This window comes from Arachis hypogaea, chromosome 3 (assembly GCF_003086295.3).
Source record: "Arachis hypogaea cultivar Tifrunner chromosome 3, arahy.Tifrunner.gnm2.J5K5, whole genome shotgun sequence".
NCBI lineage: Eukaryota > Viridiplantae > Streptophyta > Magnoliopsida > Fabales > Fabaceae > Arachis > Arachis hypogaea.
In genome coordinates, this window is record NC_092038.1 from 10,073,823 (window position 1) to 10,094,349 (window position 20,527).

General features: G+C 34.2%; 2 protein-coding genes, 2 long non-coding RNA genes and 1 pseudogene across 4 annotated transcripts; 2 read left to right on the forward strand and 3 right to left on the reverse strand.

Moving 5' to 3' along the window:
• Positions 1-6,474: 6,474 nt before the first annotated feature.
• On the reverse strand, positions 6,475-8,919 carry LOC112789409 (uncharacterized). The gene is made up of 4 exons (XM_025831284.3): positions 8,562-8,919; positions 7,339-8,250; positions 6,934-7,167; positions 6,475-6,780 (listed from the first exon to the last, which is right to left on the reverse strand). The coding sequence occupies exons 1-4, from the start codon at positions 8,769-8,771 to the stop codon at positions 6,601-6,603; spliced, it is 1,536 nt and encodes a 511-aa protein (XP_025687069.1). The 5' UTR covers positions 8,772-8,919; the 3' UTR covers positions 6,475-6,600.
• A 1,593-nt stretch (positions 8,920-10,512) lies between these two features.
• LOC112772715 (CBL-interacting serine/threonine-protein kinase 6-like) lies at positions 10,513-12,334 on the forward strand (annotated as a pseudogene).
• Positions 12,335-13,542: 1,208 nt separating this feature from the next.
• On the forward strand, positions 13,543-14,278 carry LOC112789410 (uncharacterized). Its single transcript, XR_003196248.3, has 2 exons — positions 13,543-13,769; positions 13,890-14,278. It is a non-coding gene; the product is annotated as an uncharacterized lncRNA (long non-coding RNA).
• A 2-nt stretch (positions 14,279-14,280) lies between these two features.
• Positions 14,281-15,165, reverse strand: LOC114926013 (uncharacterized). Its single transcript, XR_003816114.2, has 2 exons — positions 14,899-15,165; positions 14,281-14,809 (listed from the first exon to the last, which is right to left on the reverse strand). It is a non-coding gene; the product is annotated as an uncharacterized lncRNA (long non-coding RNA).
• Positions 15,166-18,325: 3,160 nt separating this feature from the next.
• On the reverse strand, positions 18,326-20,497 carry LOC112789411 (pentatricopeptide repeat-containing protein At1g34160). The gene has a single exon (XM_025831285.3). The coding sequence runs from the start codon at positions 20,199-20,201 to the stop codon at positions 18,465-18,467; it is 1,737 nt and encodes a 578-aa protein (XP_025687070.1). The 5' UTR covers positions 20,202-20,497; the 3' UTR covers positions 18,326-18,464.
• Positions 20,498-20,527: the final 30 nt, after the last annotated feature.

Below are 20,527 nucleotides of genomic sequence, written 5' to 3' on the forward strand. Positions count from 1 at the left end.
AGTGGGGATTTGGAGAATGATATAAGGTATTCCATCAGGCATCTATATAATTATAATAGGAGTAGTACTGTGGTACAAATTTTCTAGTAAAACTTTTACAATGGAAAGGAGGGTTTTCTCATTCTGATAATGTGATCACTTTCATAATCTTAATTTTTGAAAATATTGTATCTTTTGTGGTATGATCTTTATTATGAGTTAATTCAATTGATCCTGTGTCTACTAAGATAAATTCATAAAAAGTTCGGGTTTTTTGGATGTTTGTTGGAAGATAGTGAAAAGTATTTGAAAAAAATGTTTTATAAAGGATTCTTTTATCCATCTTAAACCATTCTTTTTCTAAAGCCATTATTTTAAGGGGTATAGGTTTTTCATAATAAGGATGTTCTTTAGATAATGGTTTAGTTTTAAACAAATCTAATGACTGCAATAATGTATATCTGTTAATTGTAGGGACCTCATATAAGCTTTTAGTTGATGCTGATGATTTTTCACTTTTAACAACCTGTGACATCGTCAAGGGTTTGATAGATAATTGTTTAGCTTATATTGGAGTTGCTGGTTGGTCAAGAAGTTGACCATAATCTTCACTGCTTGCTTGTTTCTTGCTCATTTTTACCTTGCAAAAATTCTCTTGTTAGAAAATCAGGTAATGCATTTGATTATCCTTTAATATGCTCAATAGAAAAATCAAAGCATGATAATATAGCTTGCCATCTAGCAAATATTTGTTTAGAAACGAAATTTTTAACATCATTCTTTAATACACTAGGGGATGCTTTGCAATCAGTTCTGATTAAGAAGGTTCTGTTGAATAAGTCTTCTTGAAAACGTGAAACACATAAGACAATGGCTAATATTTCTTTTTTAATAGTAGCATAATTTTTCTGGGCTGAATTCCATACACCCGAATGATATTTGACTATTTATTCTTTTGAAAAGGTTGGAAGAACTTGTTTAAATATTCTCCCATACCCTAATTCGGAGGCATCTGTTTCTACGATTAGACTTGTCTTAGGGTCTGGTATACTTAAACAAGGAATTCCTTTTACTAAATATTTAATTTTTTGAACTATTTTAGATATGTCTTCTGTCCAAGGAGGAGGCTATTTTCTTAGTCTTTTATACAAAGGTTCACATAAAGTTCTTATTCCTGGTAGATTCTACATAATTAATACATCCTAAAAATCTTTGTAATTGTTTTTTGTCGACAATTTCATTTGAAAATTTTTCTACAAATTCAACAGATCTTTTAATAAGAGTAATTGTTCCTTGGAAAATTTCATATCCTAGAAATCTTACTTTCGTTATAAATATGTTCATTTTCTTTTCAGATAGGACAAGACCATTTTCTTTTATAATATTAATAAATTTTTTTAGATGTTGAATATGCTGGTTTATTCCTTTAGAATATACAAGAACATCATCTAGATAGACTATGGTAAAATCTACATAAGCACAAAAAATATTATTCATAATTTCTTGAAATTCACTTGGTGCATTTTTTAATCTTTGAGGCATTACATTCCATTCATAATGTCCAAAGAGTAATATAAAAGCTGTTTTATATCGATCTTCTTTTTTTATTGAGATTTAGTAGTATCCGAATTTTAAATCAAATTTAGAGAATATAGTAGTCTCACTTAGTCTTTTAATTAAGTCATTTTTATTTGGTAAGGAATATCTTATCTATTTTAAGGCTTTATTTAAAGGCTTATAATTAATTACTAACCTTGGAGCTCCTCTTTCGATTTCTGAGGCTTTCATTACATAGAATCCTGTGCAACTCTAAGAAAATTTTGATAGCCTGATTAGTCCTTTATCTAAGTATTCCTGGATTTCTTTTTTACAATATGTCAATAATTCTTTGTTCATTTGTATTGGTTTAGCTTTAGTGGAGATATCTTTTTCATTAAAGTCATCTTCATATGGTAAAGATATTTCATATAACTTTCTATGATGAAAAATTTTTGGGTTTAGGCTACACAAGTCCTTTTTTATTCTGTCTTCTATTCCTTTTATTAAAGTCTGAATTTTTTGACTTTCTAATTGTTGTTCTATTTTTTTATATGTAATTTCTTGGTTCAGGAAACTAACTTGTTTTTTTTTCTTTCTATTATATTGATTTGTGAAGTAGCCATTTCTTGTAGTAAATTTAGTTCTTTTTTTTTGTTTTTTGTATAAATTCGAATAGAATAGGTTAGTTTGGTATACAATAGGTGGTTACACCATCTACATTTACTGTAAAAGGGTATAATAGTAGAGTGAATGAATTTCCTAATATAACTTGTTGAGATATTCTTTTTGCTAAGAAAAAAGTAGTTGAAAAGCATACACTTTCTTTACAAATTTTTGCTTTAGAAGTCTTATAGTTTATAGTCATTTTGTCATTTTCTACTTTGACAATAGTTTCAGTTATTTTTTCATAGTACTTGGTAGGTATTAATCCTTCTTGGATACAATTTACATCTGCCCCTGAATCTATCATAGCTATAAATTCAAATTTCTCTGTTTCGATTATTATGACTATAGGGGTATACCATTTTTGGTTAATTAATAATGATAATTCATTCATATAATTAATTGGATTTATAATTTCTTCTTCTTCTATATAGATTCTAATTTTTCTTTTCCTTTTTGTAATTTTACTATGTTTTCGCCTTCTAATTTTAGTATTCTATAATCAAGAGATATATTTTGTTGTTTTAATTCATAAATTTCGAATTTTAACATTTTTATCTCTTCTTGTAAATGTTTTAAAGAAGTTTCTTCTTTAAGTGTTCTAAACCTATTATATATTTCCTTAATTTTTATTGGCCTTATTTTTTCTTTAGATTTTTTTTCTTTCATAATCAAATCATTTAATTGAAATAAGAATTCATCTTTTAAGGGATAATCTCCTAATTTATCTATTATAAAAATTAGAATGTTTGTTTGTTCCCTCGTTAAGGTATTGATTGACTTTTGAGTTCTCGTAATTACATTCAAGGATTTTACATAACTATCACAGTTATATATTCTTGGTCCTAGACATGAATCTTCATCTATTTCAAAAGACTCAAAAGAAGACGGTATATCTAATTACTTAATAAAATTTTTTGAATCATCAGAAGAATATTCTTTTTCTGTTTCACTCTCTGATTCATTGTCAAGTAATATTGCCGCTAAAACTTTTCTTACTTCTTCATTACTAATTTTGTTTATTTTTTTCTGTTTTGTAGTTATTGGCATAATGACCTGATTTTTTACACTTCTAGCAAACTATTTGCTTCTTATTACTTTTCTTTTGATTATTCCACTTTTGTTTTTTTCCTGTAATTTTCTTTTGGCTTATTTCTTGTTGTATAAGATTCTTTTGATTGGTACCTATACCTATTCCCAAAAATTTTTGTATTTCTTTTTTTAATGACTCTATTTTGATTGCTTGGTACTTTTTCAGTTGTAATACCATATTGTTGACAAAAGTTTTCTAATTCTCGTTTATTGCTCATATCCTCTCTTTGCATTTTCTCTTGTAATCTAGTGTCAGTGTATATTTCTACTCCGGTTTGTACTACTATATTATGTATTTTGCCAAAAGTTAGGCCTTCATATGGTATTTGAGTACCAAATAAAGATTGTAGTTTTTGTAAAACCTTTTCTGAAAAGAGTTTGGGTAGGACAGCTATGAATCTTTCTTTCCAAAAAGGGGCTGCTACATCATCTCTCATCATAATTTTAGAAATAAAAACATCTTTATACCATCGGTAGTCAGACATAGTAGGGCATCGCAAGTTCATTAGTTGGGTTCCTATTCTATCTTTAAAAATATTTGGGTCTCCTAAGAAGTTTTTTATAATTTTAAAAATTAAGGTTGATGTGGCATCTTGTGATTGGTCTTCTAGTTTTATACTACTTAGGATTAATTCTCTTTCTGACATAGTTAAAAGGTTATCACACCATCCTTTTAATTGTCTCGTGAACCCTTGTGTAATTATGACTGCTGCTTTTCTATTAGTAGCTCGTTTTGTCTTATAAGCAGTTGCTGCCATAGTCATACTACACATTAGATCTAAAATGGCTTGTTCACTTAACCCATCTAAATTCCATTCTACTAATTCAAATCCGGTAAAACTATTCTGTACTAGCTATGTTCTTTCTTCAAGGCTTGCGTCAGCTGGGGTTGATCTTGGATAATAATTTCTTAGTTTTGGATAATACTGATTTTTGTGTGTCGTTTTGTTGATTTCTACTGTATTAACAACTATTTTTCTAAATTTATAGACTTAAATTTTTCTTTTAACTCATCAAAAAATATATATATATATATTTTTTTTCAAAAATTGACAAGTAACAAAAAGAAATATTCTTTTTTAATAAATGATGATAAATATCTTTCATATTTTGCAAATCAATTTGTGTATTGATTTAAAATTTTATAAAAATATTTAAATAACTATTTAAAATGAAGATATACGTAAAAATTTAAATCAAAATTTGGCCTATGGCTTTATTTATTTGCTATTCTCAAAATAAAAATCTTATCAAATCAGATATTTAAAATGGTTTTTCAAAATGTATATAGTCATACTTTTAAAAGAAAAAAGAAAAAAACATTATCAACTTAGCTTGCCCCTCAAATCTGTGTAAGTGGCACATACATGGATGGATCAATTAAATTCATAACAAGGCTAAGAATATAAAAGATAAGCTATTATGTATTTATGCATGACTTAAAGAAAAGTGTTCACATAAGATGCCCATGAAAGATAAACTCGTATAATTCAATCCCACAAATCACGCGTTATTCCAATCTGTTTCTTGTGCTGCTCTTAATGTTATTATTTGTGGTCTGTCTCTCTGAAAGTATGGTCAGTTTACTTCTGTTGTTATATACGTGGGTAGTGTTTATTCTTTTGACGCAATAGCTCTAAGTCTCACATAGAGGAATGAGCAAAATATAACAATGTTTATAACAGCTCTGACAGGAGCTACAGTTTGCCGAGTTGGGTAACGCTAGCTTGTAACCCAAGTGGGGGCTTTAGGGTGATGGAACATGGCTCTGGCTATGCTTGGTTGGGCTGGTGGTTGCACCATGTTGGCTTGCCCACTCCAAGTTGAAAGTTGGGTCATGGTACTTGGGCGAAGGCTCAAGTGTCCTGGCTCCTAAACTAGAGGGCTGGATTCACAGAGCAACGATCACCTCTGGCTTCTAACAGTGGAGGGATTACAAGCTGCTGCACCAATAGCCCACAATGCCTGGTGTGCCTAGCCCTTGAACCATCACTTTTTTATATGGATTTATAGAAGATGGTGAATCTATTAGTGGCTGACATGATCTAGACAAACTTGAACAATGAACAGCTGCTTTAGTATTTGTAACCATGCCTTTATGGAGGAAATCCGGCTTTTCGAATTCATCATTTTCATGTCTGATCTCCTTAAGCATTGCTGTTACATCTTTCATGGCAGGCCTTTCTTCTGGTAAGGATTGACACGTAAGAGAGCCGCCGCTCCAAGAATTTGAAGCATCCCAGTTATCCTTGTTCCACATTGCAGTATCAGATTCTGGTCAAGGATTGACGTGAAGTCTCTTTTCGCCACTGTCAGGATGAGACACATATAACAATGTTTATAACAGCTCTAGCCTCTAAGTGCTATATCGACGGACAAAGCACATATAACAATGTTTATAATAGCTCTGACAGGAATATCAATTTGCCGAGTTAGGCCACGCTAACTTGTAACCCAAGTGGGGGACTTCGAGTGGTGGAACGTGGCTCTGCTTCTGCTTGGTTGGGCTCGTGGGGTGGCACTATATTGGGTTGCCTACTCCAAGTTGAGAGTTGGGTCATGGTACTTGGACTGAAATCTCAGGTGTCCGGACTCCTAGACTCAGGGGCACTGCGCCTCGCTGGCGATGGATTACAAGCCGCTGCGCCAGGTGGGCCGGGCCTAGTTCTCGAACCATCACTTTTTTGTATTTTATTTTTTTATTTATGAGAATTTTTTAAGGGTAAAAACAATAAAATTCTGGATTTTGTTTTTAGTCTTTTCTTCTATTTTCTATTTTTCTTAATAAAATTTAAAAAAAACATTAAAATTAAAATAAATAAATACAAAATAAACACACTTAATTTTTTTGCTTAATTTAGCAGGAGTGGATCCATTACTTTTAATAGAAAAATTTTTAACAATTACCAAAATTTATTATTTTTGACCGACATTTTTAATTATCAGTTCACTTTTTTAGGATTTTAGATTTTAATTTATATTTTTAAATATTATTGTCTCATTACTAACAAAAAATAATAAATTCTATTAGTCCTCTAATATTTTTTTTAAATATAACTAGTGACGCTTTCATTTACAATTTTCATTCTTATCTTATCAGTAATGTTATCACTCATCAAGTTATCACACTTCAATGCTTATCATATTAATGCATATACAAAATCCAACACCTCCCATAAAAAAAAATGAGTGTGAATATGCAAAATAAATAAGTAACATATGAACTTCCTTCACTATCCAATATGAATTTGTTTCTATTACACTACTAGCTATAATCTTGTAAATAAAATTCAGGGAAAAAATTGTAAAGTAAATTAAATTTGGCACTTAATCACTTGAAAACCGCCGTGGTAGTGGCGGCGTAGCCACGGCAACATGGCGGCCGGATTTTACCATGTCGAGAGAGTCCTTAATTGTTGTATCAAATAATCTGTTGTCTGGGTTCTCTGCATAGCACACATAGTAACAACTCACACATGCTTGAGGTAGTGCCATGGCAATCCTAGTCTGCACCATCATAAAAATGTTGATCACATTAATATCACAACATACATGTTAACATTAATAATATAACGATTCATCATAAATTACTCCACATGTTTCAAAATAACTGTGACATACATTAATTTTAAAAGGAAAAGAGTGAAACATAGTACTAACCAGAAGGTATCCAATGAAGAATGTGAGAAGGGAGAGGGTGGCAGTGAAATTTTGGTACAATTGGGAGGTCCAAGCAGACACTGCAATGACACAGATTGAGGCAATGCTAACCCCAGAGAGGAAACAAATTGAGCTAGTTATATCTGAGTCCACAATTGGTTCCATTTCAAGTCTCTTAAACAGGGACCAGGTGTCTTGGGATGCAGCTACAAAACCTTTACCATAGGCAGCTATCTGTTATAACATCAATTCAAATAAACCATGTCTTACTTAGTCATACTATGATTTCTAAAGCCATACATGTTAAAGTAACAATATCAATTCTAATAGCCTCAAATTGCTTACCAACATTATTTAACACTATCAATATTTTGATGAAGCAAATAGTTTAGTAGTTGTATGTACCTGAACATAGGCCCAACCATTCCCATATCTGAAGATAGATTCCATGACTCTGAAACAACACCTAGCACAACAAAACAAGAACTCATCTTCCCCCTCAACCAAATTCAGAAACCTAGCAACAACCCTTGTCGCCTCGATCGCCGGCACGAACAGAGATCCCAAACAAGCACTCCCAAGGTTCCTTGTCATTGCCCTCAAGAATCCAAACTTAGTGCTAGATTGCATTCCCCTAAGATAATACAAAGCAACAACTCTACTAACACTAATGTTCACAACATTCCTCATAATCTCTGAAGTCCAAGCCAAGCTCAAAACCAAAGCAATGATCACCAAAGAAGGCAAATAGAAATTCAATGCACCAATCACTGCTAAACTCCACAGTGACATCCAAAACAATGCAGCACCAAGCATGTAAAAAGTTGGCTGGTTCAGATCACGGAACTTGGAAACAGGTTGAAGTGAAAGTGTTAGAATTTTGGTGCAAAATTTGATTCTGTTCTGAACCCAACATGCATATAAACCATTCCCTATTGAAAATGCAATGAGAGAAACTCCAACACCATCTGTTGGAGGCTTTTGGAAGCAGAGAAGGAGAATTCCAGCAGAGAGTGACATGAAAAAAGAACACCATAGTGTGAAATGTGTCATGAAATTTGGCCATTTTCTTATTGCAGTTTGCCATGTTAGTGCTAGAACAATGCTTAGAACTGAAGCTGCTTCTACTTGAGGTAGAAAATACTTCACTACCCTTGTTTGTTTTCTCCTTTTAGAATCTGATGAGGGTTGGATTAGTCCTTCAACTCCCTTGAATATAAGAAAAGCAACCAATGCTATGGCTATTAACATGTGAAGAAGGAACAGAAACAGGGTAATCTTGTTGGTGTATCTTCTTGAATTCAGTGTCACCGTTTGCTGTTATAATTAATAAAAAAAAATAACATTGAAACATTTTTGTTACAAACATGTAAAACAATAACAGCTGCAATAACAAAGTTTTATCCCACTACATAAAATCGACTACGTAGATTAACAGATGCTATTGAGTTATATCATTATCATATTTACAGTAAAACTTTTTGTACATGTAAGTCTCTTTTGACCGCTCGTATATAGTTTTTTTGGGTGTTCCTCTACTTTTTTTACATTTATCTAATATTTTATTCAATGAAGTATTTGAATTTAAGCAGCAATTTGTCTGCAAAATTCAAGAAAAGAGAACATACTTGGGGGATTGATGGAGTAGAAGAAGGCTGAGAAGGTGGTGGTTGTTGAGATTGATGAAGATGATCAGGAGAAAGAGAAGCAACTCTGGTGGCATTGTTGATCACAATCCTTAAAGGGTTTGTGGGATTCAACCTCTCAAACTTGGAGGCTTGAAATTCTGTATCACCATTATTATTATGGTCACTCATCACTTTCTCTTCAAACTTCATTTGTCCATTCTCCAAGTCAAATGTTCCTTTGCATTTTGTTCTCTCACTTGTTCAGAATCTCCCTCAACTGCTCTCATCTCCATCAACCATGCAGAAATTTGAAATTTCTTTTTATAAATGTTGCAACAGTTTCTAAGAAAATCATCGACTTATCATGTTCTTTTTATAATATGTAAGAGAAATTAAATTAGTTATATAAAAATTTTAGATATATGTATGATATTATTCTATTTTGTCATATAAGAATAAAATGTTTATTAGGTGATATAGTCTTCTTTCTTTATAATTCTTCTTCTATTTCAATCTTTTGTTGTTATTTATTTTTTTTGGATTATTTTATGTATTTAATATTAATATTATTTTCATTTAATAAGTAGATGAACAAAAAAGATATTTATATTTAGATGACTTCTTTGTTATATTTATTAGTATTTAAATATAACATAACCATGCCATTTTAGATATATCTTCATAATCTATTATTGAAATTTGTTTTTGGCTTTATCTTAAATAAGAAAAAGTATATATAAATAAGAAGAAGAAAAAAAAGCGTTAACACATCTTTATGTTTAAAATATTTTTTTATAGTCACGAAAAAAAATTTTTTTATTTACCTTTCTTTTTCTTTTTTTTTTCTATCTTTAATCATATTTATCTATTTATAAAATAGTTTTATATTGAAGAATTAATATATAATATTATCAAATACTATTGCATTATCTTAATATATAATGAAATTAACAACGTAATACGAAATTGACCCCGACAACAAACATTATATATACATTTATATATTTCCTATTAATTATATGCACCCAGTGGCCAATGCTTGCGGAACAACGAACAATGGCATATGATGATAGAAGTTAAGAGGAATAAAAAAAATAACGTTGAAATAGATGTATACGGTAGCTATAGGAATTGATAAATTCTTACGTGTGATAGGTGTTATTATTCATAAGCTCACATGTGTAAAGGTGATAAGGTATAGCTTCATTTAATTTATATATATGTTTGATGATTTTTTGTTCTTATGTACATCGTACCTATCCAGCAAATTATCTACTCTCTTATTATTAGTAGTGTTAAACAAATAGTGTACGTTTATTATAATTATAATATAACGAAACATGAATCAATTTAAAAAAAAAAATTATTGGAGGACAGTAGAATTTATTATTTTTATTAACAATTGATTAATATTTTAAAATATTAACTAAAAATAATAATTAAAATAATAAATTTTGTTGGTTTTTTTTTAAATTAAAATTTTCTGCTAATGAAAGAGAGAATTTATGGAGAAGACTACTGCAAATTTTAAAAAGTAGATTGGAATTTAGGTTCGACAAGCAAAAAAATTATACAACACGTAGTCACCTATGCATGAAAGTTCCAGGTCGCACTTAAAGCCAACTCTTCATCTTTATATAATAATTAATTAATTGTACGATAGATTATTTCAAGTGTTTGATATTCGTTACATTAGTTCCTAGAAGTCATATATATATGTATTATATAAATTAGTTGACTTTGTATTATATTTCAGGTTGATAATTCTCTATTTTTAAATTTTTAAAATGTCTTTTAAATTAGTCTGTACATTAATATTGTCTTTCGATTTTTAAATACTCTAAATGTATCCTTCAATTTAAATTCCGTGCAAAATTCTAGTTCTTCCATCTAATTCCGACATGACTCAGCAGTCGGAGCGCTGAGCTGGCGGTTCTACCTCCACGTGGCGATGAAAGTAGTTGGAAAAGAGAAGGTGATAAAAGTTGGGATGATGGGGCAGATTAAGAGAGAGATCTCGGTGATGAAGCTGATGAAGCATCCTCATTTCATTGCGCTCCACGAAGTAATGGCCTCCAAATCCAAGATCTACATCGCCATGGAGCTCTTCCAGGGACGAGCTCTTCAACAAAATTGCCACAAAGAGATGCATGAGGGAGGACCTTGCGAGGCTCTACCTCCACCAGCTTATCTCCGCCGTCGATTTCTTTACCACTGCGATCTCAAGCTAGAGAATCTTCTCCTTGACCACAACGGCAACCTCAAGGTCTCTGACTTCGGACTTAGCACTACTTTCTCCGAGCATCTCCGCCAGGACGGCTTGTTGCACATAACTTGCGGCACTTCGGCATATGTATAGAAATCAAACTTTAAATATTGTCGAAAATCACTAATTTCTTGAATAGCTAGATAGAAACAAAAATTTTCTCGCAAAATCAATATGCAAAAATATCTAGACTAATTGTGTCGCTATCAAATTCACTGAATAATTGCAAAAGTAAAAAAGCCAAATTTAAAAGTAGAGAAATAACAAATCAAACTATAATCGAAAAAATTCCACGAAAAATGAAAAGAGAGAGAGACAGAGAAAGACAGAGACAGAGAGGGAAATCTCAAAAGTTACCGCGTCGCGACCAAAGGATACGATGCATCGACGGAGGAGACAACAGAAAAAGAGATTATCAAAGCATGCGGTGGCGGCAAGGACACGAATGGATATAGTGGTGGTGATGGCGGTCGTGATGGAGGCGGCGATAGCTGTGAGCTTTAGGGTTGAAACTTGATAATCATTTTGGATTTAACGAGATCTTCTCTCTCATACGGCGACGAGTGATGGCTTTAGGGTTTGTTTGGAGGGGGTTTGGGAATTTTAATTATGTGTAACAGTGGGGCTTGGGGGGATTTTTTATAATTATGTAGGGGAGTTTCATAATTTGCCACAAATAAAATATTTTGTGTAAGTTTTAAAAATTCCCACTAAAAAACCTCTACTAATTATTAAAAACCTTGTAGTGTCGCCGGAGGTGCTCGCGCAGAAGGGATACGACGGCGCCAAGGCCGATATATGGTCTTGCGGCGTCATCCTGTTTGTGCTTCTTACAGGTTGCTTGCCTTTTTAGGACGATAACCTTTTTGCGATGTACAAGAAGATTTATAGAGGAGATTTCAAGTGTCCGCCGTGGTTCTCTGGCGATGCAAGGAGGCTCATCACCAAGCTGCTCGATCCGAATCCGAATTCTCGCATCATCATTTCGAAAATCATGGAGTCACCGTGGTTCAAGAAACCTGTTCCGAAGAACATGTTACGGGGGATGAAGGAGGAAGATGAAGAGGAGAAGGAGAAAGAGATAGAGGAGAAGATGAAGCAGCCATCCACGATGAATGCGTTTCACATAATATCGTTATCCGAAGGGTTTGATTTGTTGAGGTTGTTTGAGGAGAAGAAGAGGGAAGGAAGAGAGGGAGGAGATGAGGTTTGCGACGGCGGGGACGGCGAGCAGCGTGATATCTCGACGGGAGGAAGTGGCAAAGGCGATGAAGTTCGATGTAAAGAGGAGCAGCAATGAGACGAAGGTGAGACTGCAGGGTCAACAGAGAGGAAGGAAGGAGAAACTGAGGTGGAACGCTGAGTCATGCCGAAATTGAATGGAAGGATCAAAATTTCGCATGGAGTTCAAATTAGAGAGTGCATTTAGAGCATTTGAAAATTGAGAGACAATATTAATGTATGGACCAATCTAAAAGAGTATTTTAGAGATTTACTCCTTTAACTAACTTAGTACGTATATATATTTTGGATCTCACTATAAACGTTAATTAAAAGTGTTCTTGGAATAAGTAATGGTGTATCTGTCTTTAATAACATAATTTTTTGGAGTAGTTATAGCACATCAGTGACAACTAACCTAGTCTTATGATATGTAGTTTTCTTACTTGAACTCCAAATTTGTTTGTCTTTGGACTAATACACCTGAATTTGATGGCAATAATTAATGAGGTGGTGAGCTTAACTAATGACTTAGCTTGTGAGAATAAACTTGATTTATTATGAGAGTTCCAGTACTTATAATTAAGAATGTGACATGTCATGTTATTAACGACTTGTGTTCCTGCAATTTGCGTACCTTGAATAACTTTCCTTTGAGCTTTGACCGTTGACCGTTATCCATTATCCTCTTTGTCTTTTCATTGTTATCATCACTAACATGGTTTTCATTGCTGGAAAGGGCACCGGATAATTGTGCCACATATGCCTTTTATTGCACTTGCATGCCTCTTCTTAAATCCAAAAGTCTATTTTGAATATATATCTCTCTCTCTCTAAGATTTTCAAAAATTGACAAGTAACAAGAAGAAATATCCTTTGTGTATTGATTTAAAATTTTATAAAAATATTTAAATAACTATTTAAAATAAAAGTATACGTAAAAATTTAAATTAAAATTTGACCTATGATTTTATTTTATTTTTAATTTTTTTTACCATTCTCAAAATAAAAATCTTATCAAATCAGATATTTAAAATCGTTTTTCAAAATATATAGTCATACTTTTAAAAATGTTTTTATCGTCTTTTAAGAATATTAGTATCAATTTTTTAAGGTATTTTTAGCATTTTTTTATCATGTCATATCATTTATATTTATATTTTATTAATGATTTTTTTAATGAGTTTGGTCCTCCCAAATAATATAACGTCCTCCATTAGGCAGATACTTCATATAGAAATTCATTATTATTCAATATACTTTAATTTTACATACGGTTTAACCTCTACAAATCATGACTCATCAGACATGACTGATATACTCGGCTTAATTAACTGATATGAAACTTAGGATAATGATCCCATTATATACTACTTGGATTTGGATAAGATTTTCTTTCTCAGAGGTACACTTGATGATAATAAAACTTATCAACTTTATTAAAAAAGAAAAAAGAAAAAAACATTATCAACTTAGCTTGCCCCTCAAATCTGTGGAAGTGGCACATACATGGATGGGTCAATTAAATTCATAACAAGGCTAAGAATATAAAAGATAAGCTATTATGTATTTATATGCATGACTTAAAGAAAAGTGTTCACATAAGATGCCCATAAAAGATAAACTCGTATAATTCAATCCCACAAATCTCGCGTTATTCCAATCTGTTTCTTGTGCTGCTCTTAATGTTATTATTTGTGGTCTGTCTCTCTGAAAGTATGGTCAGTTTGCTTCTGTTGTTATATACATGAGTAGTGTTATTCTTTTGACGCACGCAATAGCTCTAAGTCTCACATCGAGGAATGAGCAAAATATAACAATTTTTATAACCGCTCTGACAGGAATGCCAGTTCGTCGAGTTGGGTAACGCTAGCTTGTAACCCAAGTGGGGGCATTAAGGTGATGGAACATGGCTTTGGCTATGCTTGGTTGGGCTGGTGGTTGTACCATGTTGGCTTGCCCGCTCCAAGTTGAAAGTTGGGTCATGGTTCTTGGGCGAAAGCTCAAGTGTCCTGGCTCCTAAACTAGAGGGCACCGCGTTAGGCTGGTTTCACAGAGCAACGATCACCTCTGGCTTCTAACAGTGGAGGGATTACAAGCTGCTGCACCGTTAGCCCACAATGCCTGGTGTTCCTAGCTCTTGAACCATCACTTTTTATATGGATTTATTCAGTGTGTGTTGCCACATATGCTACTTCCCATAATAACAAAAAGAACTATTAGTCTGCAACAGATTGTAAATTCCAGCCATTTCTTTCATTTTCAATTAACAAATACGTACAGCATAATAGAAAGTATTTGCTCTAATAAATAATAACAATCAATATGGTTACTATGAAGAAGATGGTGAATCTATTAGTGGCTGACATGATCTAGAGAAACTTGAACAATGAACAGCTGCTTTAGTATTTGTAACCATGCCTTTATGGAGGAAATTCGGCTTCTCGAATTCATCATTTTCATGTCTGATCTCCTTAAGCATTGCTGTTACATCTTTCATGGCAGGCCTTTCTTCTGGTAAGGATTCACACGTAAGAGAGCCGCCACTCCAAGAATTTGAAGCATCTCAGGGATCCTTGTTCCACATTGCAGTATCAGATTCTGGTCAAGGATTGATGTGAAGTCTCTTTTCTTCACTCTGATTTCATAGCTAGACAATGTGTGCACCCTGTTGGCTCCATCCCTGTTAACACCTCGAGTAGCACCACTCCGTAACTATACAAATCGCTTTTCTCTGTGATCCTCAAACTGTATCCATATTCTGCAGTTTCACAATGAATACTACTCATAAGGCACAACGAATACTAATTCAAAAGAATATTTACAAGGTAAGAGTTTTTGTATACTCACCAGGAGCTATGTATCCATAATTAAGAAATAGGTATAGCAGAATGGAAAGTATTTGTTTTTTAATTCACCACTAGTCTTGCAAGAAGCCAAGAACATTAACCCTCTATCACGCTCAATAATCTCCCTATCATAAATCTGACAGGATTGTATAATGTATAATCTCCCTATCATTAACCCTCTATCACGCTCAATAATCTCCCTATCACGCTCGAATTTGGATCTTCTAAATTTTAAATTTGTACTTTAGAGGATAAAGTGTAATCTTCTACCCTTTAATGGTTTTTCTCTCATATTTATTTTTGGTCTCATCTATAAAATAAATGGTGAGAGATCACACTTTACTCTCTAAAGTGAAATTCAAACTTCAGAGAATCCAAACCCATCACGCTCAATAAGTCTCCCTATCCATAAAGCTCAAGTGTCCTGGCTCCTAGACTCGGGCACTGCACCAGGCTGGCTTCACAGAGCAGCGAAAACAGCGGGCTCCCAACGGTGGAGGGATCACAAGCTGCTGCAACATTAGTCCGCATTGCCAGGTGTGCCTAGCTCTTGAACCGTCACCTTTTTGCTCTATTAATACACTTCGAGTCTAATGGTTATGGCAAGTGTGCTGCAGTTGCTACTTCACAATTCACATGCTCCTTTCACATAATAACAAAAGAATATTAGCATTTAAGTGTAACCTCTACAAGAACACTCACCCTCTTTAAATCTGTGAAATAGTGCTCTATCGCGCACAGTGATCTCCCTGTTATAAATTTTGAATATAATTTTTAGCACGGCATGACAATCTACACATTTTCCTTGTCCTCGTCTCCCATATCTTGCAACACAAGATTATTCTCAACATTATTTCCATAGGCTTTAATCTTAAACTTGATCTCGTGGTGCTGTAGTAACAGTCTTTGATAATGTCATCTATCTTCAATACTATATAGATTATCCAGTATTGTCAAACTAATCCCTCTGATTCATTGATATAAGCCTCATAAATACCTCTAATCTAATTAGTTTTACCATTTTACATTTGAGTCTGATGGTTTTGTGCAAAGTGTGTTGCAGCTGCTACTACTTCACATGCTACTTCCCATAATAATAATAATAATAATAATAATAATAATAATAATAATAATAATAATAATAATAATAAGAATGTTAGTATTGACAAGTCTGCAACAAACTGTTAATTTCGTGAATCTAACTTTGTTAGTCCGGACATTTCTTTCCCTTTCAATAATCCCCAGAGGCCGAGCCCCCAAATTTTTTCTTTTCATAAATTTATGTAAACTTTATTCTAGCCCTCCTAAAATTTTTATTCTACTCTCTTTTTATTGTGAAATTGATTTTTAGCCTCTTCCTAAATCTTCGATATAATTTTAGAACAGCATCACAATGCAATTTAAACATATTCCAAGGTTCTTTATAACATGAAAAGGTGCTCTATCACTCGTATAAATCAAACTATATTTATGCCACAGTCAATTTCTCACAAATAATTCAAAGCATTTTCCTTCTCCTCTCCCATTAGTTTCAGCTGCATATCCATGGGCCTTACTCTTAAACTTAATCCCGTCCACATTGGCGTAAACAAATTAGTCGGGAGGTTCAACTCGAGTAATTATTAGCAACCTTTCAAGTCTCACATCGAGTAAGGTAGCACAGAATCCAATGCTTCTGGCTATGCTTGGTTGGGTTGGTGGCTGCATCATGCTGGCTTGCCCGCTCCAAGTTGAGAGTTGAGTTAGGGCGCCTGGGCGAAGGCTCGAGTGTCCTGTCTCCTAGACTTGAGGGCACTGCGTCAGGCTGGCTTCACAGAGCAGCGAACACCTCTGGCTCCCAACAGTGGGAGGGATCACAAGCCGGTGCACCACTAGCCTGCGGTGCCAAGCGTGCCTAGCTCTTGAACCATCACCTTTTTTGCTTCCTGGGATGATTCTATGAATTAGTTCTGCTGATTTATTTATCCAGTTCTTTGAACATTTTCTAATGTTGTTTCCATTATCTTTCAGATGATGTTATTTACCTCCTTTTGCCACCAGGAAGTTTGCCTTATGCAAATTGATCTGATAGTTTTGATAGCCAATGAACAATGATATTTAAGCCAGTTTAAAATTCTGTCAACTTATAGACTTATAGTTGCTTGTTAAAGATATGTTTTTATGTACCTTCAACTCACCAAATGGATGGTGGATTTGTGGTTACCTGCTCAATTCATCACTGTACAACTCCGGCACTTTAAAGGATTCAAATCCAACCAAATAGGTGCTTATACTTGTTTATTTTACCATGAACATCACACGGCTCAAGTATCAGACAGTAATTTGTGCCATTTGCTGCATCCGAAGCCAAAAATCAGATTTTTAACTTGTAGGACTAGGACATTCTTCTTTAACAGAGCCTTCTATCAGTACACTGGAACTGACACCAATAACTCGTGCTGTTATGCCTGTAGTCTTGCAATATTTTTTAACCTTTGCACCAGATATTAGTCATTCATCCAGTTCCTTGATTTAAAAGTTATTATTATAATTTGTACATATTTTAGGCTGCTTACTCTGTCAGATGCTTGATTAAACATCTGGTAGAGAACTTGAAGTAGTATTCTTAGCAAGTTGTCTGTCTCTATTCTGGAAATGCCGAGTCATAAAAAAAGTTTATCATATATGCATCTGTATTTTATATATATTTCTCTATTTTATATTATTTGTTATGTGATGCCTTTTTTGTTTCCCAGGCTATGGATGGTAGCATCTGTATCTTTATTGCCCTTCATAGGTCCATGATACAGCTCAAACGGTATCCTTGCAACTAAACCTTTTCATATTTTTGGAAGTTGTAAGTAGTTTAGCTATAGTTATGGAGGACTAGACACCTATTGTTGGGGTGTAATGGATGCTCCTGTCTGTCAATTCTTTTATTCGTGTTCAGCATTTTCTTTTGTTTTGGGGGTATTAGGAAATTTTCATAATTCAGAAACATGGAAGGTGGCTAATTAAGCAATGTTAAATCGCCACCTATTAAAATTGAATATACCTAACTCAACCCAAAAGATTAGCTCACGAGTGAAGGATGTCCTAGTTCTTATACAGATGGAGCGTCGATAAACTCAACCAGTGTGGAACTGCTATAAATAGCTCATGGTGATTGTCCTGAATGCCAGTGATAGTTCATAGTTAACTGAATATGTCTTGTGATGCTGCATTATTTTAGAATCTTTGTTCTAAATTGTAGATGCAATTTTTGACAAGATAGTCGTTCTTCCATATATGGATTAGTTTCAATTGCTTCAACATATGGATTTCTCAGATATGGTTCTCGTTGCTTTTAGTGCTTAATTGAGTTTGTGAGTGTGCTGCAGTTGCTACTTTACATGTTCCTTTCTCATAATAACAAAAGAATATTAGAATTAAGTGCAAAAAATTGACAATTTCCAGAGTCTAACTTTGTCTACACAGACATTTATTTCACTTTCAATTACAATAAGTACAGCAGAATAAAAAGCTGTATCCAATTTATCTATGAAACTACATCAAAATGATATGAGAAGCATTTGTTTACTTCTTAATTCACCAATAATCTCTGCAAGAACATTCACCCTCTTTAAATCTGTGAAATCGTGCTCTATCGCGCACAATGATCTCCCTACTATAAATTTTGGATATAATTTTTAGCACAGCATGACAGTCTACACATATTCTAAGGTTCTTTATTACATGAATTGGTGTTCCATCTCTTGTACTAATCAAACTATATGCCACAGCCAATTTCTCACTGTGAAAATTCAAAACATTTTCCTTGTCCTCGTCTCCGATATCATGCAACACAAGATTAGTCTCAGCATCATATCCATAGGCTTTAATCTTAAACCTGATCTCGTCCAGCTTCATATAAATCTCTTTTGAATTCGGGTGACTTTGATCAGCGTTCACGAACTTGTGCATATTGCCATCTATCTCTGTGTAACTGAATCCCGGTACCTTCCTTACATCACTATTTTTCATGGTCTCCCTCACCCTCCCTACATCATGCCACCTCTGCTGTGCAGCATAAACATTCGATAACAAGACGAAATCCCCACTAGCATTAGATCCCATCTCCACTAGTTTCTTCGATGCAATCTCTGCCATCTCCACATTCCCATAAGTCTTGCTAGCCCCAAGCAAAGTTTGCCAAAATACTATATCAGGCATCATAGGCATGGAGTTTATAATATCATAGGCTTCTTGGAGCCGTCCTGCTCGACCCAACAAATCAACCACAGTCCCATAATGCTTAACATTAGGCTTCACCCGACACTCAATCATTGTATCAAGCAATCTAACCCCTTCTTCCACCAAACCAGCATGGTTACATGCACATAATGCAGAAAGATATGATACATCATCAGGAAGCATTCCTTCTAGAACCATTTGATCCAACAGATCAAGTGCCTTATATCCATCACCATTCATTGCAAACGCCATGATCATCGTGTTCCAAGTGATTAAAGTCTTCTTGCAACTCATCTTATTGAAGACCAAATAAGCTTTATCGACAAAACCACATTTTCCATACATATCAATGAGTGCATTACAAACAATCCCATTCATATCCAACTTCTCATCCACTATGTACCTGTGAACAATCTCTCCCTGCCTCACAGCACCCAATTGGGAACAAGCCGAGAGCGCTCCAAGAACAGTCACCTCATCAGGCCTCCAACCCTCTTCCTTCATCCTATTAAACAAATCTATAGCTTCATTAGGCCAGCTCCCCTGCGCCAACCCAGAAATCATCACGTTCCAAGACGCGATGTCTCGTATAGACATTTCATCAAACACCTGCTTGGCAGCATCAAGATCGCCACTTTTAGCATACACATCCAACAAAGTGGTGACCAACAACACATCAGCATCAAACCCAAAACGCAGAATCTGAGAATGTATTTGGGTACCTTCAGAAAGTGCCAATGCACGAGCGCATGCCTTGAGTGCGAAGGAACACGTTAAAGCATCGATCTTTTGGGGGCTGCGTGAAATGGTGCGGAACCACGTGATGGCGTTCGTGGGATTTGGACTTTGCGCGAGGCCTCGGAGGATGGCGTTCCAGTCGTTGGTTTTGGGAGCGTTAACTTGCCGGAAAATTTCGGCGGCGAAGGAGAGGTTGCCGGCGGCAGGGGAGAGGGCGCAGAGCTCGATGAGCTTAGTCCGTGAAGGGTGGGATTGGAATTTCCCAGTGGTGATGAGATGAGCTTGGAACTGCTTGATTTGAATCAAGGAGTTGCATTTCTGCAACAGTGACTCAACATGAATCAGGGAAGCCATTCAGTGCACTAGGCGGGAACATCAACCCAATTTAACTACCCTTTTTTTTTGGTCTAAGGTTAGTAGAGAAATGAAAAGGTATGAAATCAAATAATTGATGTTAATTTTATATTTTATAAATTATATATGGTCCAATTTGTTATATAGTGGTATTATTAATCACAGAATAATTTTTTATAGTTGATGAATTGAAAGAATGTACTGGAGTTTAAGAATTAATTATTTAATTAATTAATTAATCAATTTGGTCAACAATATTGGAATGTACAAATTTATTGTATGACTACGGTGACGGTTTGTTTTATTTCCTCTATATCATATTTCTT